We start from the raw sequence: 22,953 nt of genomic DNA on the forward strand, positions 1-22,953 counted from the left end.
TGTCAGGTTGTGCCTTTCTAGGAATTTATCCATTTCTTCCAGGTTGTCCATTTTATTGGCATAGATTATCTTGTAGTAATCTCTCATGATCTTTTGTATTTCTGAAGTGTCAGTTGTTACTTCTCCTTTTTCATTTCTAATTCTATTGATTTGAGTCTTTTCCCTTTTTTTCTTGATGAGTCTGGCTAATGGTTTATCAATTTTGTTTCTCTTCTCAATGAACCAGCTTTTAGTTTTATTGATCTTTGCTATCATTTCCTTCATTTCTTTTTCATTTATTTCTGATGTGATTTTTATGATTTCTTTCATTCTGCTAACTTTGGTTTTTTTTTTTACTCTTCTTTCTCTAATTGCTTTAGGCACAAGGTTAGGTTGTTTATTCGAGATGTTTCCTGTTTCTTAAGGGAGGAGTGTATTGCTATAAACTTCCCTCTTAGAACTGCTTTTGCTGCATTCCATAGATTTTGGGTTATCGTGTCTCCATTGTCATTTGTTTCTAGGTATTTTTTTATTTCCTGTTTTATTTCTTCAGTGATCACTTCGTTAGTAAGTAGTGTATTGTTTAGCCTCCATGTGTTTGTATTTTTTACAGATCTTTTCCTTTAATTGATATCTAGTCTAATAGCGTTGTGGTAGGAAAAGGTACTTGATACAATTTCAATTTTCTTAAATTTACCAAGGCGCTTGATTTGTGACCCAAGATATGATCTATCCTGGAGAATGTTCCATGAGCACTTGAGAAAAATGTGTATTCTGTAGTTTTTGAATGGAATGTCCTATAAATATCAATTAAGTCCATCTTCTTTAATGTGTCATTTAAAGCTTGTGTTTCCTTATTTATTTTCATTTTGGATGATCTGTTCATTGGTAAAATTGGGGTGTTAAAGTCCCCTAGTATGAATGTGTTACTGTCGATTTCCCCTTTTATGGCTGTTAGTATTTGCCTTATATATTGAGGTGCTCCTATGTTGGGTGCATAAATATTTACAACTGTTATATCTTCTTCTTGGATTGATCCCTTGATCATTATGTAGTGTCCTTCTTTGTCTCTTCTAAAAGTCTTTATTTTAAAGTCTATTTTGTCTGATATGAGAATTGCTACTCCAGCTCTCTTTTGGTTTCTATTTGCATGAAATATCTTTTTCCATCCCCTTACTTTCAGTCTGTATGTGTCTCTAGGTCTGAAGTGGGTCTCTTGTAGATAGCAAATATATGGATCTTGTTTTTGTCTTCACTCCACCAATCTGTGTGTTTTGGTTGGAGCGTTTAGTCCATTTACATTTAAGGTGATTATCGATATGTATGTTCCTATTCCCATTTTCTTAATTGTTTTGGGTTCGTTATTGTAGGTCTTTTCCTTCTCTTGTGTTTCTTGCCTAGAGAAGTTCCTTTAGCAGTTGTTGTTGAGCTGGTTTGGTGGTGCTGAACTCTCTCAGCTTTTGCTTGTCTTTAAAGGTTTTAATTTCTCCATCAAATCTGAATGAGATCCTTGCTGGGTAGAGTAATCTTTTTTGCAGATTTTTCTCCTTCATCACATTAAATATGTCTTGCCAGTCTCTTCTGGCTTGAAGAGTTTCTGCTGAAAGTTCAACTGTTAACCTTATGGGGATTCCCTTGTGTGTTATTTGTTGTTTTTCCCTTGCTGCTTTTAATATGTTTTCTTTGTATTTAATTTTTGTCAGTTTGATTAGTATGTGTCTTGGCGTATTTCTCCTTGGATTTATCCTGTATGGGACTCTCTGTGCTTCCTTTACTTGATTAACTATTTCCTTTCCCATATTTGGGAGGTTTTCAACTATAATCTCTTCAAATATTTTCTCAGTCGCTTTCATTTTCTCTTCTTCTTCTGGAACCCCTACAATTCGAATGTTGGTGCATTTAATGTTTTCTCAGAAGTCTCTGAGACTGTCCTCAGTTCTTTTCATTCTTTTTTCTTTATTCTGCTCTGCAGTAGTTATTTCCACTATTCTATCTTCCAGATTACTTATCCATTCTTCTGCCTCAGTTATTCTGCTATTGAATCCATCTAGAGTATTTTTCACTTCATTTATTTTGTTGTTCATCGTTGTTTGTTTCATCTTTATTTCTTCTAGATCCTTGTTTAATGTTTCCTGCATTTTGTCTATTCTATTTCCAAGATCTTGGATCATCCTTACTATCATTTTTCTGAATTCTTTTTCAGGTAGACTCCCTATTTTCTCTTCATTTGTTGGGTCTGGTGGGTTTTTATCTTGCTCCTTCATCTGCTGTGTGTTTTTTCTGTCTTCTCATTTTGCTTATCTTACTGTGTTTGGGTGTCTCCTTTTTGCAGACTGCAGGTTCGTAGTTCCCATTGTTTTTGATGTCTGTCCCCAGTGGCCAATGTTGGTCCAGTGGGTTGTGTAGTCCTCCTGGTGGAGGGGACTAGTGCCTGTGTTCTGGTGGTTGAGGCTGGATCTTATCTTTCTGGTGGGCAGGTCCACGTCTGGTTGTGTGTTTTGGGGTGTCTGTGGACTTATTATGATTTTGGTCAGCCTCTCTGCTAATGGGTGGGGTTGTGTTCCTCTCTTGCTAGTAGTTTGGCATAGCATGTCCGGCACTGTTGCTTGCTGGTCGTTGAGTGAAGCTGGGTGCTGGTGTTGAGGTGGAGATCTCTGGGAGATTTTCACTGTTTGATATTATGTGGAGCTGGGACGTCTTGTGGACCAGTGTCCTGAAGTTGGCTCTCCCACCTCAGAGGCACAGCACTAACTCATGTCTGCAGCACCAAGAGCCTTTCATCCACATGGTTCAGAAGAAAAGGGAGAAAAAGTAGAAAGAAAGAATTAGTAGAAGAAGAAAGAAAGGAAGAAAGAAAGAAAGAAGAAAAGAAAGAAAGAAAGAAAAAAAGAAAGAATGGAGGGAGGGAGGGAGGGTGGAAGGAAGCAGCGAAGGAAGGAGAAAAGAAAGAAAGAAGATAAAGTAAAATAAAGTAAAGTAAGATAAAATATAATAAAGTTATTAAAATAAAGAAAATATTTATTAAGAGAAAAAGAAAACAAAAAAACAGACGCATAGAACCCTGGGTCAAATGGAAGCAAAGCTATACAGACAAAATCTCACACAGAACCATACACATAAACACTCACAAAAAGAGTGAAAGGGGAAAAAATCATAAATCATGCTCTCAAAGTCCACCTCCTCAATTTGGGATCATTCGTTGTCTAAAGGAGGGATGGAAGGAAACAAAGAACAAAGATAAAATAAAATAAAGTTATTAAAATAAAAACTAATTATTAAGAAAATTTTTTTAAAAAAATACGAATGGATAGAACCCTCGGACAAATGGTGGAAGCAAAACTATACAGACAAAATCACACACAGAAGTATACACATACACACAAAAAGTGAAAAGGGGGAAAAATCATAAATCTTGCTGTCAAAGTCCACCTCCTTAATTTGGGATGATTCGTTGTCTATTCATGTTTTCCACAGATACCGGGTACATCAAGTTGATTGTGGAGCTTTAATCCACTGCTTCTGAGGCTGCTGGGAGAGATTTCCCTTTCTCTTCTTTGTTCTCACAGCTCCCAGGGGCTCAGCTTTGGATTTGGCCCCGCCTCTGCGTGTAGGTCGCTGGAGGGCGTCTATTCTTCGCTCAGATAGGATGAGGTTAAAGGATCAGCTGATTCTGGGGTTCTGGCTCACTCAGGCCAGGGGTAGGGAGGGACACGGAATGCGGGGCGAGCCTGCGGCGGCAGAGGCCACCGTGACGTTGCACCAGCCTGATGCGCACCGTGCATTCTCCCTGGGGAGTTGTGCCTGTATCACAGGACCCTGGCAGTGGCGGGCTGCACAGGCTCCCTGGAAGGGGGGTGTGGATAGTGACCTGTGCTCGCACACAGGCTTCTTGGTGGCAGCAGCAGCAGCCTTAGTGTCTCATGCCTGTCTCTAGTGTCCGTGCTATTAGCCGCGGCTCACACCCGTCTCTGGAGCTCCTTTAAGCAGCATTCTTAATCCCCTCTCCTCACGCTTGAGGAATCAAAGAGGGAAGAAAAAGTTCCTTGCCTCTTCGGCAGGTCCAGACTTTTCCCCAGACTCCCTCCCATCCAGCCGTGGTGCACTAACCCCCTGCAGGCTGTGTTCACACCACCAACCCCAATCCTCTCCCTGCGTTCCAACCGAAGCCCAAGCCTCAGCTCCCAGCCCCGTCCATCCCGGCGGGGGAGCAGACAAGCCTCTCGGGCTGGTGAGTGCCAGTCGGCCCTGATCCTCTGCGTGGGAATCTCCCCACTTTGCCCTCCACACCCCTGTGGCTACGCTCTCCTCCACATCCCTGAAGCTCCCCCCCTCCGCCTCCCACAATCTCTGCCAACGAAGGGGCTCCTAGTGTGTGGAAACCTTTCCTCCTTCACAGCTCCCTCCCACTGGTGCGGGTCCCATCCCCATTCTTTTGTCTCTGTTTATTCTTTTTTCTTTTTCCCTACCCAGGTACATGGGTAGTTTCTTGCCTTTTGGGAGGTCTGAGGTCTTCTGCCAGTGTTCAGTAGGTGTTCTGTAGGAGTTGTTCCACGTGTAGATGTATTTCTGGTGTATCTGTGGGAAGGAAGTTGATCTCCATGTCTTACTCTTCTGCCATCTTCCCGGAAGTCCCCCATTATGGTTTATCACAGGATATTGAATATGGTTCCCTGTGCTATACAGTAGGACCGTGTTGTTTATCCCTCCTACATATAATAGTTTGTATCTGCTAATCCAGAATTCCCAATCCTTCCTTCCCCCACCCTCCCCACCTTGGCAACCACAAGTCTCTTCTCTGTATTTGTTAGGTTTTTTTTCATAGATATGTTCATTTGTGTTGTATTTTAGATTCCACATAAAAGTGATATCATATGGTATTTGTCTTTCTCTTTATGACTTACTTCACTTAACATGATAATATCCAGGTCCATCCACGTTGCTGCAAATGGCATTATTTCATTATTTTTTATGGCTGAGTAATATTCCATTCTACGTATGTACCAGAACTTCTTTATCCATTCATCTGTTAATGGACACTTAGCAATGGTTGCTTCCATGTCTTGGCTATTGTACATAGTGCTGCTATCAACATAGAGGTGAATGTATCTTTTCGAATTATAGTATTGCCTGGGTATATGCCCATGAGTAGGATTGCTGGATCATATGGCACCTTTATTTTTAGTTTTTTGAGAACCTCTGTACTGTTTTCCATTATGGCTGCACCAATTTACATTCCCACCAACAGCGTAAGAGGGTTCCCTTTTCTCCACACCCTCTCTAGCATTTATTATTTGTAGACATTTTAATGATGGCCATTTTGCCTGGTTTGAGATGATACCTCATTGTAATGTTGATTTGCATTTCTCTAATAATTAGTGATAATGAACATCTTTTCATGTGCCTTTTGGCCATCTGTATGTCTTCTTTGGAGAAACCTCTATTTAGGTGTTCTGCCCATTTTTCATTTGAGTTATTTGTGTTTTTTTGTTATTGAATTGTAGGAGCTATTTGTATATTTTGGAAATTAAACCCTTGTTGGTTACATGATTTGCAAATATTTTCTTCTAGTCCGTAGGTTGTCTTTTCGTTTTGTTTATGGTTTCCTTTACTGTGCCAAAGCTTATATGTTTGACTAGGTCCTATTTATTTTTGCTTTTTTTTCTGTTGCTGTGTGAGACTGACCTAAGAAAACATTAGTAGAATGTATGTCAGAGAATGTTTTGCCTGTGTTCTTGTTACCGAATCCATGCTCACTCTGCTTGCCGCATGACTGGTCAATAAATTGGGAGATGAGGTGTTGAGGCACGGAATATGACTTTTTTTGGGAAGCTGGCAGACCGAGAAGATGGCAGGTTAATGTCTCCAAAAAACCATCTTATCGGGGTCTGGATGCCCACTTGTTTTATAGAAGAGAAAGAGGGAGGAGGTGAGGAAGTAAAATAAAAAGGCTGTGTCTTGCAAATATCTCCTGGAATGGCCAGCCTTGGGGAGGAGATGTGTTAATTTCTTCTTTTTTGCAGCCATTCACAGGTAGACAGGATCAGGATGTTTCCCTGAACAAAGGCACTTTGGTTTAACATTCACGCAGAGGGGCAGGGTTCTGCAAGGCAGGCCATTATGTATAGACAGTATCCTGTCAGTGAACAAAAGTAACAGGAAGCAAAGGTTAAAGTAAAGAAACAGATCCAACATGGAGTCAGGATTGGCTCTTCCCTGTTACACTCTCTTCTAGGAGTTTTATAGTATCTTGTGTTATATTTAAGTCTTTAAGCCATTTTGAGTTTATTTTTGTGTATGTTGTGAGAGAGTGTGTTCTAGCTTCATTGATTTACATGTGACTGTCCAGCTTTCCCAGCATCACTTGCTGTAGAGACTGTCTTTTCCCCATTGTATATTCTTGCCTCTCTTGTCAACGATTAATTGCACATAGGTGTGTGGGTTTATTTCTGGGCTCTCTGCTCTGTTCCATTGATCTGTCTCCTTTTGTGCCAGTACCACGCTGTTTTGATTACTGTAGCTTCATAGTAGTGTCTGAAATCTGGGAGGGTTGGTTATGCCTCCTGCTTTGTTCTTTTTCCTCAGGATTGCTTTGGCAATTCTGGGTCTTTTATGGTTCCATATAAATTTTAGGATTATTTGTTCTAGTTCTTTGAATAATGTCATAGGTATTTTGTTTAGAGCTTTAAATCACAGATTCAATTTCACTACATGTAATTGGTCTATTCGTATTTTCTATTTCTTCCTGATTAAGTCTTGGGAGATTGTACCTTTCTAAGAGTTTGTCCATTTCTTCTAGGTTGTCCATTTTATTGGCATATAGTTGCTTGTAGTAATCTCTCATGATCCTTTGTATTTCTGTGGTGTTCGTTGAAACTTCTCCTTTTTCATTTCTAATTTTCTTAATTTGGGCCCTTTCCCTTGTTTTCTTGATGAGTCTGGCTAAAGGTTTATCAATTTTGTTTATCTTTTCAAAGAACCAGATTTTAGTTTCATTAATCTTTTCTATTGTTTTCTTAGTGTCTATTTAATTTATTTCTGCTCAGATCTTTGTGTTTCCTTCTACTACCTTTGGGTTTTGTTTGTTCTTCTCTCTCCAGTGCCTTTAGGTGTAAGGTTAGCTTCCTTATTTGAGATTTGTCTTGTTTCCTGAGGTAAGCTTGTATTGCTATAAACTTCCATCTTAGAACTGTTTTTGCTGCATCCCATATCTTTTGGATCTTCATGCTTTCATTTTCACTTGTCTCTAGGTATTTTTTTTTGATTTCTTCTTTGATTTCTTCAGTGATCCATTGGTTGATTAGGAGCATATTGTTTAGCCTACATGTGCTTGTGGTTCTTTTTGCAGTTTCTTTCTTGTAGTTGATTTCTAATCTCATAGCATCATGGTTAGAAAAGATGCTAGATATGATTTCAATTTTCTTAAATTTACCAAGGCTTGCTTTGTTGCCTAGCATGTGATCTATCCTGGAGACTGTTCAGTGTGCACTTGAAAAGAATGTGTATTCTGATCCTTTTGGATGGAACACTCTATAGATATCAGTTAAGTCCATCTGGTGTAATGTGTCACTTAAGGACTGTGTTCTTTATTGATTTTATTTCTTTTCCTTGTCTGATTCCTTTGGTGAGGACTTCTAGTACTATGTTAAATACAAGTGGTGAGAGTGGACGTTTTTATCTTGTTCCTGATTTTAGAGGAAACACTTTTAGATTTCATCATTGACTATGATGTTAGCTGTGGGTTTGTCATATATGGCCTTTATTATGTTGAGGTATATTACCTCTATACCAACTTTGTTTAGAGTTTTTATCATAAATGATGTTTAGGGGCTTCCCTGGTGGTGCAGTGGTTGAGAGTCTGCCTGCTGATGCAGGGACACGGGTTCGTGCCCCGGTCAGGGAGGATCCCACATGCCGCGGAGCGGCTAGGCCCGTGAGCCATGGCCGCTGAGCCTGCGCGTCCGGAGTCTGTTCTCCACAATGGGTGAGGCCACAACAGTGAAAGGCCCGCATACCAAAAAAAAAAAAAAAATGATGTTTAATTTTTTTCAAATGCATTTACAGCATCTATTGAGATAATCATATGATTTTTCTTCTTCAATTTGTTAATGTGGTGTATCACATTGATTGATTTGCAGATACTGAAGCATCCTTTACATCTCTGGGATAAATCCTACTTTATCATTTTGTGTTCCACTTAATAGGTTGTTCAATTTAGTTTGCTAATATTTTATTGAGGGTTTTTATCTATGTTCATCAGTGATATTAGCTTGTAATTTTCCTTTCTTTGGTGGTATCTTTGGTTTTGGTATCAGGGTTATGCTTGCCTTATAAAATGAGTTCAAAAGTATTCTTTTTTGTTTAATTTTCTAGGAATTCTTTGAGAAGGATGTGTGTTAACTCTTATTTAAATGTTTTTAGAATTCATCAGTGAAGCCATTTGTCCTGGACTTTTGTTTGTTGGGAATTGTTTTTATTACTGATTCAGTTTTATTACTGGTAATTGGTCTGTCCATATTTTCTAGTTCTTCCTGGTTCAGTCTTGGAAGAATGTATGTTTCTAGGAATTTATCCATTTTTTTCTAGATTGTCCATTTTTTGGAGTATAGCTGTTTGTAATAATCTCTTATGATCCTTTTTATTTCTGTGCTATTAGTTATTTATCCTCTTTCCCTTCTGATTTTATTGATTTGGGCTCTTTCTCTTTTTTTCTTGATGAGTCTGGCTAGAGGTTTTTAATCTCTATTTCATTTGTTTCTGCTCTGATCTTTATTATTTATTTCCTTCTACTAACTTTGAGTTTTGTTTCTTTCTTCTTTTTCTAGTTCCTTTAAGTGTAAGGTTAGATTGTTTGGCATTTTTCTTGCTTCCTGATATAGGTGTGGATCACTGTCCACTTCCCTCTAATAACTGCTTTTGCTGTGGCCCATAGATTGTAGATCATTGTGTTTTTGCTTTCATTTGTCTCTAATTATTTTTTTGATTTCCTCTTTGATTTCTGCAGTGATCCATTGGTTGTTTAGTGCATGTTGTTTAGACTCCACATGTGTGGGGTGTTTTTTTTTTGAAGTTTTTTGTTGTTGTTCTTGTACTTGATTTCTAGTCTCATACCATTGTTGGAAAATATGCTTTATATGATTTCAGTCTTCTTAAATTTATTGAGGCTTGTTTTGCAACCCAGCATGTGAACTGTCTTTGGAGCATGTTCCATGTGCCCTTGAAAAAAATGTGTGTTTTTTTGTTTTTGGATAAAAAAGTTCTGTATATTTGTATTATTTTCATCTAGTCTAATGTGTCATTTAAGACCAGTTTTTCCTTATTGATTTTCTGTCTGGATGATCTCTCCATTGATGTAAGTGTGATATTGACATTGACTACTATTATTGTGTTACTGTCAATTTGTCTTTTAATATCAGTATTTGCATTATGTATTTAGGTATTCCAACTTTGGTTTCATATATATTTACAATTGATATACATCTTGCTGGATTGACCGCTTCATCATTATGTAATGTCCTTCTTTGTCTCTTGTTACAGTCTTTGTTTCAAAGTCTATTCATCTAATATAAGTATTGCTACCCCAGCTTTCTTTTCATTTCCATTTGGATGGAATACCTTTTTTATCATGTCACATTCAGTTTTTGTGTGTGTTTACATCTGAAGTGAGTCTCTTATAGGTAGCATATAGATGGTCTTGTTTTTTTTAGTCATTCAGCCACTTTCTATGTATTTTGATTGGAACATTTAATTTATTTACATTTTAAATAATTATCAATAGGTATGTATCAATACTTATTGCCATTTTGTTAATTTTTTTCTGGTTGTTTTTGCCTTTTTTCTCTTTCTTCATCTTTTGCTCTCTTCCCTTGTGATTTGATGATTATCACTAGTGTTATGTTTGGATTTCTTTCTCTCTCTCTCTCTCTCTCGTGTGTGTGTGTGTGTGTGTGTGTGTGTGTGTGTGTGTCTGTTACAGGTTTTTGCTTTGTGGTTACCATGATGTTCGTATTTCACAATATATATGATTATTTTCAGTTGATGATCTCTTAAGTTTGAACTCATCTAAAAACCCTGCATTTTTATACCCCTCTTATGTTTAATGTTTTTAACATCATATTTTCCATGTTTTTATGTGTATTTCTTAACTACTTTATTTGTATATATAGGTGATTTTACCACTCTTGTCTTTTAACCTTCCTAGTAGTTTTATAAGCGGTTGACTTTTACTGTGCCTTTGCCTTTACCAGTGAGATTTTGCCTTTTGTAATTTTTATATTTCTAGTTTGGGTCTTGTCTTTGCTACTTATAGAAGTCCCTTTAGCATTTCTTGGAGAGCCATTGGTTTAGTGATACCTAACTCTTTTAGTGCTTGCTTCTCTGTAAAACATTCTCTCTCCTTCAAATCTGAAGATAGCCTTGCTGGGTAGAGTAGTCTTGGTTGTATGTTTTGTCCTTTCATCACTTTGAATACATCACTTTGGCACTCCCTTCTGGCTTGCAGGTTCTGCTGAAAAGTCAACTGAAAGTCTTATGGGAATCCCTTTGTATGTAACTAGTTGCTTTTCTCTTGCCATTTTTAAGATTCCCTATCTATAATTTTTGCCGTTTTAGTTATAGTGTGCCTTGGTGTAGATCTCTTTTCGTTCAGCTTGTTTTGGACTCAGTTGCTTCCTGGACCTGGATGTCCATTTCCTTTCCCAGGTAGGGGAAGTTTCCAGTTAATATTTCTTCAGATAAATTGCGTCCCTTTCTCTCTTCTCCTTTGGGACCCTTATAATGTGAATATTTGTACTCTTGGTATTTTTTCCAGAAATCTTTTAAAAGCTATCCTCATTTCTTAAATTCTTTTGTTCCCTTTTTCTGTTCAGCTTGGGTGATTTACATTATTCTGTCTTTCAGTTCACTGATCTGTTTCTCTGTATTATGTCATGTACTCTTGATTCCTTCTTAGTGTTATTTTTGTTTTTTTTTTTTTTAATTTCAACTATTGTATTCTTCAGCTCTGTTTTATGGTTCTTTATACTTTGTAACTCTTTGTTAGACTTATCACTGTGTTCATCCATTATTCTCCCAAGTTCATTGAGCAGTTTTATGATCATTACCTTGAAGTCTTTATTGGGTAGGTTGCTCTCTTCCAGTTTGTTTAGTTCTTCTGAGATTCTGTCTTGTTCCTTTGTTTGGAACATATTCCTCTGTCTCCTCATTTTGCCCAGTTCTCTGTGTTTATTTCTATTTATTAAGTAGGTCAGTCATGTTTCCTGATCTTGGAGAAGTGGCATTATGTAGGAGATATCCTATGGGGCCAATCAGCATACTCCACTCTGGTCACCAGAGCTATATGTCCTAGGGGTGCCCCATGTGTGTGCTGCGTGGGTTCTTCTGTTGTGGTGGGGCCACTACTCTGGGTGTGCTGGCAGACAGGGCTGGCTCCCAGCCCAGTTGGTTGCCAGGCCCTGTGTTGTGGTGGCTGCCAGCCCACTGTTGGGCAGGGCTGGGTCCTGGCATGAGTGGCTGTTCAGCCCCAGTGGTCCCAAGGCTGGTGCTGCCTTGCTAGTAGGGGGGACCAGGGGCCTAGGTGACTGTCTGCAGGGTCTGGGGGGACCTAGGGCTGGTACCTCACCACTGGTGGGTGGGGTTGTCCCAGGGCAGCTTAATGTATGTGCCTATGGGGCTTTTATTTTTATCTTTGTTTCATCATATGTAACATGTCTTTTTCTTTTCTCAGTTACTTTTAAAATTTTCTCTGTCTTGGGTTTTGAGCAATTTGGTTTGATGTCCCTTGGTGTAATTTTCTTTATTTCTTTTACTTGGGGTTCACTGACCTTTGATATGTGGGTTCATAGTTTCCATAAAATCTGGAAATTTTAGAGACATTATTTCTTCAAATATTGTTTTCTTCCCTCTTACTTTCTGGGACTCTAATTGTAGTTGTGTGCTTTGTCAGTTGAAGTTGTCCCATAGCTCATTGATGCTCTGCTCTTTTGCTTGCTTGTTTTGCACTTTTTTTTCTTTTTTATAGTGTTTATTGCCGTGTCTTCACCAGTCTTTTTACCTGCCATCTTAAATTTGCCATTAATCCTATTTGGTTCTTTTTATTTTTTTTTGTCTCACATTTTAGTTTTCATCTCTGTTTTATTTGTTTCTTTTTATGTCTCTCTACTTAACTTTTGAACATATGTTTCAGTTGTGGGTCAATTTTGATTGATTGATTTTTTTCTTTTCATTTTGCATTGTATTTTCCTTCTCTTTTGTATGCCTTGTAATTTTGGATAAGAAGCTTGACATAGTGAATTTTACCTTGGTGAGTGCTGGATGCTTTTGTATTCCCATTCTTGAGCTACTTTCTGAGTTAAATTAGGGAAAACAAAAATTGATACTTTTGTGCCTTCCTTTTAAGATATTTTTAGGCAGGACCAGAGTAGTGTTTAATCTAGGGATACTCACTACTCAGGCAGGTTTCTTTCAAGTTCTCTACCAAATACTTAATGAATATGAGATTTTTCCAGTCTGACTGGTGGGAACAGGCAATATTCTTCACCCTGCATGAACTCCCATTTCCCTCTAATCCTTTCATACAGTTCTTCCCATGACCTTTGTTATTTTTTTCACCACATATGGGCTTGTAATGAAGACACTTGAAAGAGACCCCCTACAGGGTTCTCTCTCTGCTCCTCTTACCTCTTCATTAATCTTTCTTGCTTTTTCTGCCCTGGTCTTCCCTGACTCTCAGTTCTGCTTCATCACCACAGGGAATCTGCCAGGCTCTGCCTGAGTTTTCCTTACCTACCCAGCATCCTGAAAACTCTTTCAAGGTTCTAAGCTAGAGCAATCATAGGGCTTACTTGATTTGTTTCCCATCTTTTAGGGGTTACTTTCCTTCATTGCCTAATATCTGATCTCTTGAAAACTGTTGCTTCCTATATTTTATGGGTATGTTTTTTTGGAGGGGCTGGGTTTCAACCAGGTGAGTGAATCCAGTTCCTGGTTTTACATCTTGGCCAGAGGCACAGAAGTTCTGGGAACTTTAATCATTTTTATGATTATTATTTATGTCTGTTTTATTGATGTAATTCACTGTTATGTTCTTTTTAATATTTTTTCATTTATTTCTGCCATATGTTCTTTTTCCAATAGATTTTTTTGATTGGTTGTTCTACTCCTCTACATAGTTTCAACCAATTACATTATTCTTCAAATTCTGACATTACAGTGTAGTCTTTGGTTTCTCACTACCTCTGCTAGTGATAAAAAGTTCACAAATGCTTTTGTTTCTATATTAGAAGATGCTTGTTAAGGAGAGTTTAATTCTCCTTTCTATAAAAGATGCTTGGTAGAGAGTTTATTTTAAATTGTTACATCATTTAATAAATTTAAAATTGTGTTTTACTATGAGGTTATATTACATTTATAAGTTTTTATTACAACATAGAGAAAATAAGCATATTTACATTTACTCTGATGAAAAATATATGATATTCTGACCACTACATTGCTAGAAATCAGCTGCTAACCTTGGATTTATGTTTTGCTTTCTTTAGTATTTTATACAGTAAACCACCAGTTACTGAGCATATTAACAACATGGGACCCCCATTCTATGATGTTGTATCTGTATACAGATACACTTATACTTTGGGGCCCAGATTACCAGCAAAGATCTATAGTTCCTTTCTCCTCCTGACCATTTAGCATATTCCACCATAGTTCCTGCTACTTTACATTTTTCTCCTCCCTCACTAACCACATTCAAGTTACACAGCATTGGTATCCCCTGATTTTAGAATGGTAAATAAGGATATGCTGTATTTTGAAAAATCTGTTTTAAGATTCTCTTTTGACAGTTAACTATGCAGTATATGGGTTTTGTTTACCCTAATGATAGGTCAACTAAAACAGATTGCAAAGCTATTAATCCTCTCATACTTTGAGAAAATGTGAAATGATATATTTTACTAAAACCTTTAATGATATGTAGTTTCATGTATGTATATATATATTTTTTTCATTTTAATTTAGGATTTGCTTTCCCATATGCTGCATATGGACCCACAGCAGCGGTACACTACAGAACAAGTATTAAAACACTCATGGATAACCCACAGAGATCAGTTGCCAAATGATCAGCCAAGTAGAAATGATACATCACATGTTGTTAAGGTAAAACAAACATACTTTTAAGCACTTTCTAAATGCTTGATACTAATAATGCCATTGCATGCCATCCACTGATGACACATATAATTACTTTAAAGTATCTTTATTTTTTAAAGGTATATTTATAGATTTTTTGTTTTGGTTTGCTTTTTTAAGTAACAAACTTCTTTAGCTACTGCCCTACTGATGATAAATAAAATTTTCTTGATTGTATTTGACTTGCTCTTAAGAGATACTGGGGCTAGGAGCAGACTAAATTCAAGTTTTGTATGGAACCAAAAGATGGCTAGTGGTTCCTAAATTAATAACCATTGGTTTCCATATTTATAGACATTGAACCTAGATTTTAAAGTTTAGTGTTTTATCCATTTATCTGTTGATGGACACTAAGATGTTTCCATATCTTGGCCATTGTGATATTGCTGGAATGAACATGGGAATGCAGATAATCTCTGAGGGTAAAGAAATTGTGATGTGTGTGTGTGTGTGTGTGTGTGTGTGTGTGTGTGTATGGAATATATTATATATAATAGAATATTATTCAGCTTTTTAAAAGGAGATCTTGCCATTTGCCACAACATAGATGAACCCATAAGACATTATTGTTAAGTGAAATAATGTAGACACAGAAAGAAAAATAGTACATGATCTCTCTTATATGTGGAATCTAAAAAAGTCATATATGTAGAAACAGAGAGTAGAACAGTGGTTACCAGGGGCACGGAGGTGGTGGAAATGGGGAGATATTTGTTAAGGTATACAAAGTTACAGTTATGTAGGATGAATAAGTCTAGAGATCTAATGTGAAGCCTGATGACTATAGTTAATAATACTATTTTGAGTACTGGAAATTTTCTAAGATTTCAGGTGCTCTCATCACACAAAAAGTGATAACTGTGTGAAGAGAAAATATGTTGATTAGCTTGACTGTAGTAATCATTTTACTATAGATATCAAAATAACATGTTATATGCCTTAAATGTATACAATTCTTATTAAAAATAAGATTAAAAAGATATTTAAAAGCAAATTCAAAGAGTTTTGAAAGACTGATAAAAATAATACATTTTAGTGTTTTAAAAATTTGTAAGAAGCATAGTTATTGAAGCAAAAAATATACAAGTAATCAAGTGTTAATTAATCAAGGGAGCATCAATGCACAGATTAAGGATTCTCAATTATTTTCCTGGGGGGAAAAAGTTGTAGTCTAGTTAAATTTCTCATGATATAATGTGGAAGTTTTCTTACTTCCAGAGATTGTTATTCATTTTGTGATATTTTTCATTATTTTAGGGAGCAGTGGTCGCCACATATTCTGCCCTGACTCACAAGACCTTTCAACCAGTCCTAGAGCCTGTTGCTGCTTCAAGCTTAGCTCAACGACGGAGCATGAAAAAGCGAACATCAACTGGTCTGTAAGATTTTTAGTGTTCCTCAGCCTAACTGGATGAATAAAAATTTAAATGTGTGGCTTTTTGTCTAATCCTATATCAAAGGCATTGTTTTCTACTACATTACTTGAATATTCTGTTTAAGCTTCCTTTTTTTAAGGGGGAGTGAGATTAAAAACACATACAGGTCCACAATATTCATACCGCATTGTTTTTCAGTAGTGTCCAAGTGTTTATTTAAGTATAAAATTGGTATCTACAAGGTCCTACCAACTTCTCTGCACACTAACTTCTAAAGTTCCTTTCAAATAAAGTTACTTTAATAGTTTTTCTGGTTGTGTAAAATAATGGTTTGGGGAATCATTACCAACAATTAAGATGGAAGTATAATAGTATAATGCCAAGCAATGTCAGTATTTTTTAACATTAGATCCTGAAAGGATAGGCTTCTTTTTTTTTTTTTTTAAGAAAAACAAACAAAAAATGTATTGTAGAAGCTTATTATGTGTAACCAAAGGACTCCGTTCATTTGACTCTCTGTAGTTACTAAAATGTAAACATAGTAGTTTGGTGCCAGATTAAAAAATCATTTATGCTAATATGTTAACTCCTAATATGGTTGATGCTAAATTTTACAGGAGAATTAAATCACAGATAATGTGTGCCGACAGACCTGTGTATTATCCATAAAGGGCCTCATCTAGAAATAAAGGTTTTCATAAGGCTTCTGTAAATTTTACATCTAATGGAATTGTAGTACAAGTGAAGAAAATTTTAGCCAAAGGCTTTATATTGGTGTTGTAATCTACTAAATAGGTCATAGTTAAGCCTTTGAAAATAAAGTACATGGTGTTGGCACTACCTTGGTGTTATGTAAGCTGACTTTCAAGTTAACCAATTGGATTTAATTATCATCTGTCCCTTTATAATGAACTACACTGTTGTTTTTTGGACTTCCATGTGCTTTGAATTACAGTGTAGCATATTAATATATCTTTAATCCTATGGTCATATAGTTGAAACTTTACTATAGTGGACTTGTGAGCTTAGCACACATCATATAGTTATAATGCACTTCAGTAAACTTTAGATAATGCTACATAATAGTTTACTTCAAGAAGATAAAGTCTTTTTAAATAGGAAGTAATGTTAATGATATGCATAAAATTTGAACACATTTTAAAATCATATTTATAATAAAAAGCTCTGGCCAAATTTGTCCTATTATTAAATTTTATGATTCAGAACCACTGCGTAGTATGTATTGTTTTCTCTAAATGATGGAATTTGAAAGAATCTTTTTGTGTTGTTGAAGAAAATACCATTACTACTACTTTAAATACCATTACTGCTACTACTACTGCTGCTACTGCTACTGCTACTGCTACTGACAGAAGGAACTCATGAATGTAAACTGGAGGATATTATACTTTTCTTTAGTGAATATAAGTGATCTACTTGTGCATGCTTGGTATTCTGTTTGCTGTGTATTTTATTTTGCTTAGTTCAGAGAGAGGTGATTATTGAGTGCTGAAGTATACAATTTAGTCTAGGAGACTTGTAACTTCAGTATTTAATAAAAGAAACTATACATAATTCTCTTTATAATGTAAGTGATGTATATTCCATTCACAAAGGTCTGTTTCTTGTGTGTGATATATAAAAGTATGTATCCTTATTTTGAGGTGTCTTTTTGCAATAATGGAAAGACATTAAAGAACATCTAGTGTTACATGTAAAACATTACTTAGAAACATACTGGGATCATATCTTGTAGATTTTTATGTCCCAGTTTGGCTTTTTCTTTCTTCATTTTGCTTTATTACTAGAAGTACTTGTGTGTGACAGTTTGTGTTCTTATATTCTGGCTTATTTTCCTCTTGTCATTATCTTGTTTGTGATGTTATATCTTCTTATCAGAATTGATATGACAAACTCAGAGGTAAGATTTTGGTGTTCAGCTTTTCAGGACAGAGATGCTCTTTCCATGTATGCTTTTGTAGTAGTAGAATTAGGGTAAGTAAAGTTGGAAAATGAAAAATGACCACAAAATAACTTTCAGTCTTTCAATAATCAGTAGTTTTTGAAAGTAGATGATCTTAATTTTTCAAAGAGTATGCTCAGAAAGATCATGTCATACAGTCCCTTCCTGAAAGGAACGTGATCAGAAATAAGCAATGAACAGCATGATTCCTTATCACTCAGTGAGGATTGATAGTGTATAAAAGATGCAGATGTGCTAGTGGATTTTTCCAATAATTGTGAGAGCTTTCTTCTGGAAAATTCAAACATGGTAGCTTAACAGTAGTAGGGGGCAACCTTATTATAAGGGAAAACTTCAAATTACACCCTCATTCTGTAGGAGGAACCCAGGTAGGGATACCTAACCATGTCTATTTTGGTTAGAACTCTAGAGCAACAAGAGCAGATATGAACGGGACATTTTTTTGATGGGATTTCTACAAATACTTAACCAGTATAAACAAATCCTTTCTTTGAGACTTTAGAATACTTTGGTTTCTAATGGATTTGTGAACACTATTTTGCATTGCTTTTCTTTCTAGTTGATGGTTCTTGGTAGTATTTAATCATAGCACAGTTTGGGGGTTTTATTGTTGTTCTGGAAAGGAGAGGATATTGTATTGTTTTTCTCGAAGGGAAAAACCAGATTTTCCCAGATAGACTTTACCATCTATTGTACTAAAGCACATATTATTATGAATAAACTCAGGAAACCATTTGTATGAAAATTAAAATGTAGTGCTGGTATTGGTGATTTTGTGGAAAAAAGCAATGGTTTTAATTCTTTCATGAAAATCAAACTTTAGCCTATTTTCTTAGATCCATGAATGCCTAAACTTTGATTTTTGTCATTCATTGCCATTGGTAATTAAACATAGTAAAGCATTTTGATAGCACCTCTGGTTAGCCCAAAGAGATTTTATATGTATAGGCAACTTGAAACCTTAAGAATAGATGCTTGGTGTTTATAACAGGGGTCCCCAATCCCCCGGGCCACAGACCCATACCGGTCTACGGCCTGTTAGGAACCAGGCCACACAGCAGAAGGTGAGCGGTGGGTGGGCAAGCGAGCGAAGCTTCATCTGCTGCTCCCCATCGCTCCCCATCACTTGCATTACCACCTGAACCACCCCGCCCCCCCACCCCCGATCCATGGAAAAATTGTCTTCCATGAAACCAGTCCCTGGTGCTAAAAAGGTTGGGGACTTCTGGTCTATAATGTCTCCTCTTTGAAACGTCATGTTAAAATAGTACTTCCCACAGAAACTTATTCATACTGATTGAGTAGCATTTTCCTGACAGTAAGAGGCCCTTCATATATGAAGAAGGAAAAGAACCACTTACCTTGGCTTTAAGATCAACTAGAAAACTTAGGCTTTAAACTAGGCAAAGTATGTCTTTGGCATTCTCTACATTCTCTTCCTCCTGACTTTCCAGCTCCTGCATGCTATCCTACTTGAGTAGCTCACAGAGGACTCCAATGATTAAAGCTTAATCCAGAAGGATTCTGTGCTCCAAAAGGACCTCTACCCTTCCCCTTCCATGAATCAGAACTTCCATTCTCACAGAGCAGCTATTTTCAGCTAAAAAGGTGAAAGGAAAGCGATTTTATTAAATTAATTTACATTTTTCTGTCAGTGGCTAATAGATAATTTGACATTTTTCAAGGAAGAGGTCCATTAATCAAATGAGTTTCTAGTTGCTGGATTTTCAGGCAGTCTAGCCAGATGAGAATAATTTTAAAATCAGTTATTATCAGGGAAGATATTTTGGGACAAGGAACTTACACAACGTGCCCCTAGTATCAGATTATCAAAAAAAAAAGTGTCCTTTTTGTGGTTTTTTTGTTTTTTGTTTTTTTGCACAGCTCCTTCCTTACTACTTCTCAATCTACATTTTCTCTTAAAAACTTCCAAGCTCTTTCATCACAATGAACTTCACAATGAACTTTTATGACAGAATTGTGTGGAGGGAGGCAGTTGTTGTTAAGCCCATATTTATCTGTATTCTTGTTTCTCATATTACATAGTCCATATAACATAAGTAGTCTCCCCCCTAGCCCCAGACTCTATTCCTATTTTATTGATAGAGAAACAAGAGCACAGAAAGATTGAATGCAAACTATCAGTGCAGTCAAAGTCTCCAGATCCTTTGACTAGATTTCAGGACACAGAGAACCTATTTATCACAATGTTATTCCTCAACAAGAATGCAACCCATATTAGGTATAGATTTGTCAACTACACTTAAACTCCTTTAGAACAGGTTCTTACATTTCAAAGCTTATTCAAGTATTTTTGGCGTGTATCTCAAAATGAATTAACAGAATAATTCAGTAGTGTGCTACCTGCCTTCCTATGCAAGAGTGTAGTGTCATTGATAGTGATTATTATCAAATACATTATTATCAATACATTATGCTCATGGATGCACTGTTCCTGGTTTTAGTCATACAATATAGTGAAGTCCATCATATAATTTGAATGAAATGATAAAGCTTGATCATCTAAAATTCAGTTTGATTGCTAATACTTGAAGGTATAGTAAACCCTAAATTATAGGCATAAGCTTCTTTGAAATATGAAGAAAAACACAAAGGAAAATAATTTTTATAATATAGAAATTCAAGATTGCTTAGTTAGATAATATTCCACAAATTATGTACCTTTTAGTTTATTGACCAGCAAGAAGTCTTAGCTGAATGCTTAGGAATATAGACATATATATGTATATATACATATGTATATGATAGACACATTCGAATTTGTTTTATATTCACATTTCTAAACCGTGTACAATAGAACTTCTTTGGATGACTTTTGCTTTCATTTTGTTTGTGTAATAACATGAACTAATTTACTCGTCAAAAAATGTCTTATTAAGCATCTAAGTTTATGTGGGACAGTTTTAGAGAATGTACAAAGTGCATTGGTTTCTTAATAAATTGTCAGAATGTGACCAATTAGATTTATTTGCTTCTTTTCTTTCCTATCAACTAATATTTCTCAGGTCACATTTGAGTTCTCTTTTCAAATTCTCTCCCTCTGAAATTGATACCACTTATAGCAAAAATGTTGTTTGTTTTTTAGTATGATAAAATCATTTTAAACATCATGGAAGCAGTGTAGCAAGAAACAACCATTTTAAAAGTTATACAAGGGAACTTCCCTGGTGGTGCAGTGGTTAAGAATCTGCCTGCCAATGCAGGGGACACGGGTTCGAGCCCTGGTCCAGGAAGATCCCACATGCCGTGGAACAACTAAGCCCAGCACCATAACTACTGAGCCTGTGTTCTAGAGCCCCTGAGCCTCAACTACTGAGTCCACATGCTGTAACTACTGAAGCCCGTGCACCTAGAGCCCATGCTCCACAAAAAGAGAAGCCACTGCAATGAGAAGCCCGCGCACTGCAAGGAAGAGTAGCTCCCACTCGCTGCAGCTAGAGAAAGCCCGCTCACAGCAATGAAGACCCAACACAGCCAAAAATAAATAAATAAATAAATATTTTAAAAATAAATAAATAAAAGTTATACAAGAAACTTTGATTAAATATCCAAATGCAAGCATGGTTTGGAAACGAGAATTTATTTTGCATTAAATTCCGTACTACAAGAAAAGGAGAAAGAGATTTTCCTGTGTTTGATTTTTTTTTAACAGTAAATAGTGTTGGTAGTTGTGAGTTACATAGGATTTATGCAGAAAGAGCATGGTTTGCTATAGCCACAGTGGCAAAAAAAAAAAAAAAAAAACAATTGTCCTGCCAACACTTCCCAAGCACTTTGGGATTCATCGGCTTATTTTCTGATGTAAGAAATATGATATTTACTGACGTTTTTTGCACTTTTCAAGACAGAAATGGCATTAAGTAGAAGTTGTGTGTATATTTGATTCACGTGTACTTAAAAACTCAAAAGCTGAAATTGAAAGAAAAGGTCCTCAGTAGTCAGATTTTTAGTATTTTCTTTTTCTGCCTGCATTATGGAGTTTATACCATAATTTATTTTATAAATGTTTTCTTTAAGATACTGTTCCTTTTGACATTAACGTTTTTATTGTATTACATTTTTTGTGTAAGACCAAATCCAGTACTGCATTTATAGTGTTTTTCCCCCTCATAGTGCTGCTAAAGAAATAGCTATCATTTTGAATTTACAGCATGCCAAACATGACATAGAAATTTTATTTATTTTTATTCTTGTTAAAACTCTGTGAGCAACATTTATCAAGATATCATGTTAAATTACTAGCATTCTCTGGGTACTAAATAAAAAGGCTGCAACTTTCTAACATTTTACATTAGACCTTGCTTGATCATTTATGGATATAAAATTGTGTCAGCTTTTATACACACGTATATCTTCTTTCATATTTCATTGAAAATTGCTATACATTGTTCAGGAGCCAGTTGTAAAAAAGGCGTATCAAGATATCATTTGTTTATGCATATAACCTTGATATTTGAACTGTAATGTTTTCCCACTTTAGGATTACTCTTCTAATGTTATTAAAAGGCATGGGAATTCAAGAAAATAAAGATGAAAACTTACAGTATTTTTAGGACTTATCAGGAGAATTCATCTGTCTGTAAGTTAAGGTGACAACTTAATCTTTTCTACAGTAAGGACAAATGAAAATCTTAGTCTCTAAATATTGGAAAATTTATTTTAAGCTTGAAATCAAGTAGAATAACAGAAATTATATCCCCTAACATTTGTAGGCCATGTTAGGTTATAGCAGCTATGCATACACATGTAGAAATTTAATTTCATATGAGGTTCAGAAATACATCTAGATCCTGGCAGTCAGAATCTCCACGTACCTCTTCTGTTTTTCTCAACTTCCTAAAAGTAAATAGATAGACCCTAGTACAACTTTGTGAAGACTTCAAAACTTGCTTTCTCATTGGCCACATCTTTTTCATCACTCTTATGCTTTTGCTTCTTTCATGCCTCCCATCTACCCCATCCCTTAATAAAATATCTGATCACTGCTTATACATCATAATACTTTAAGAAACTTCTTCCCACTAAAGTATACTTCATTCTGCATTTGTCTTTTAAACATTAGCTACCAGGATAAAGAATGCATTTTTGTTGACTGGTGCCCTGAAATAATTTAGTCCTACCAGGCTCAACTTGGTTTAATCTTCTTAGGTTGACTTGGAGGGTAGGGTGAGGGGTAGAAGAAGCAGACCACAATTTGTTTCTCCCATGATTCCCCCAGTGCCCTCCTATTTACTTGGAGAGATAGATTGAAAATTTTGGGGACCTATTTGTGAAGGTAAGGTTTATGTTCTTTTACCACTGGATTTTTCTAGAATTAGAACCTGCTCTATTCAAGCCTACAACAGCCTCTGTTTCTTTATCTCTTTCCCTCATCTCCATGCCCCATCTCCCTGCCTAAGCACAGGT

The 22,953-nt window shown here is 36.2% G+C and overlaps 1 protein-coding gene across 7 annotated transcripts in view; it reads left to right on the plus strand.

The window, feature by feature from the left end:
- RPS6KA6 (ribosomal protein S6 kinase A6) overlaps positions 1 to 20,501 on the plus strand; it is a 171,535-nt gene extending 151,034 nt beyond the window's left edge. For 6 of the 7 annotated variants that reach the window (XM_033849215.2, XM_019932209.3, XM_019932206.3 and 3 more), the window contains 2 exons: positions 13,993 to 14,133; positions 15,424 to 20,501. In XM_033849215.2, the coding sequence (XP_033705106.1) occupies positions 13,993 to 14,133; positions 15,424 to 15,549 (267 nt within the window). In that variant the 3' untranslated portion in view covers positions 15,550 to 20,501. Of the gene's footprint in view, positions 1 to 13,992; positions 14,134 to 15,423 lie in introns of those variants that run through there. The other variant, XR_012329362.1, reaches the window with a different exon arrangement.
- Positions 20,502 to 22,953: the final 2,452 nt, after the last annotated feature.

Source organism: Tursiops truncatus, chromosome X, assembly GCF_011762595.2.
Source record: "Tursiops truncatus isolate mTurTru1 chromosome X, mTurTru1.mat.Y, whole genome shotgun sequence".
Lineage (NCBI taxonomy): Eukaryota > Metazoa > Chordata > Mammalia > Artiodactyla > Delphinidae > Tursiops > Tursiops truncatus.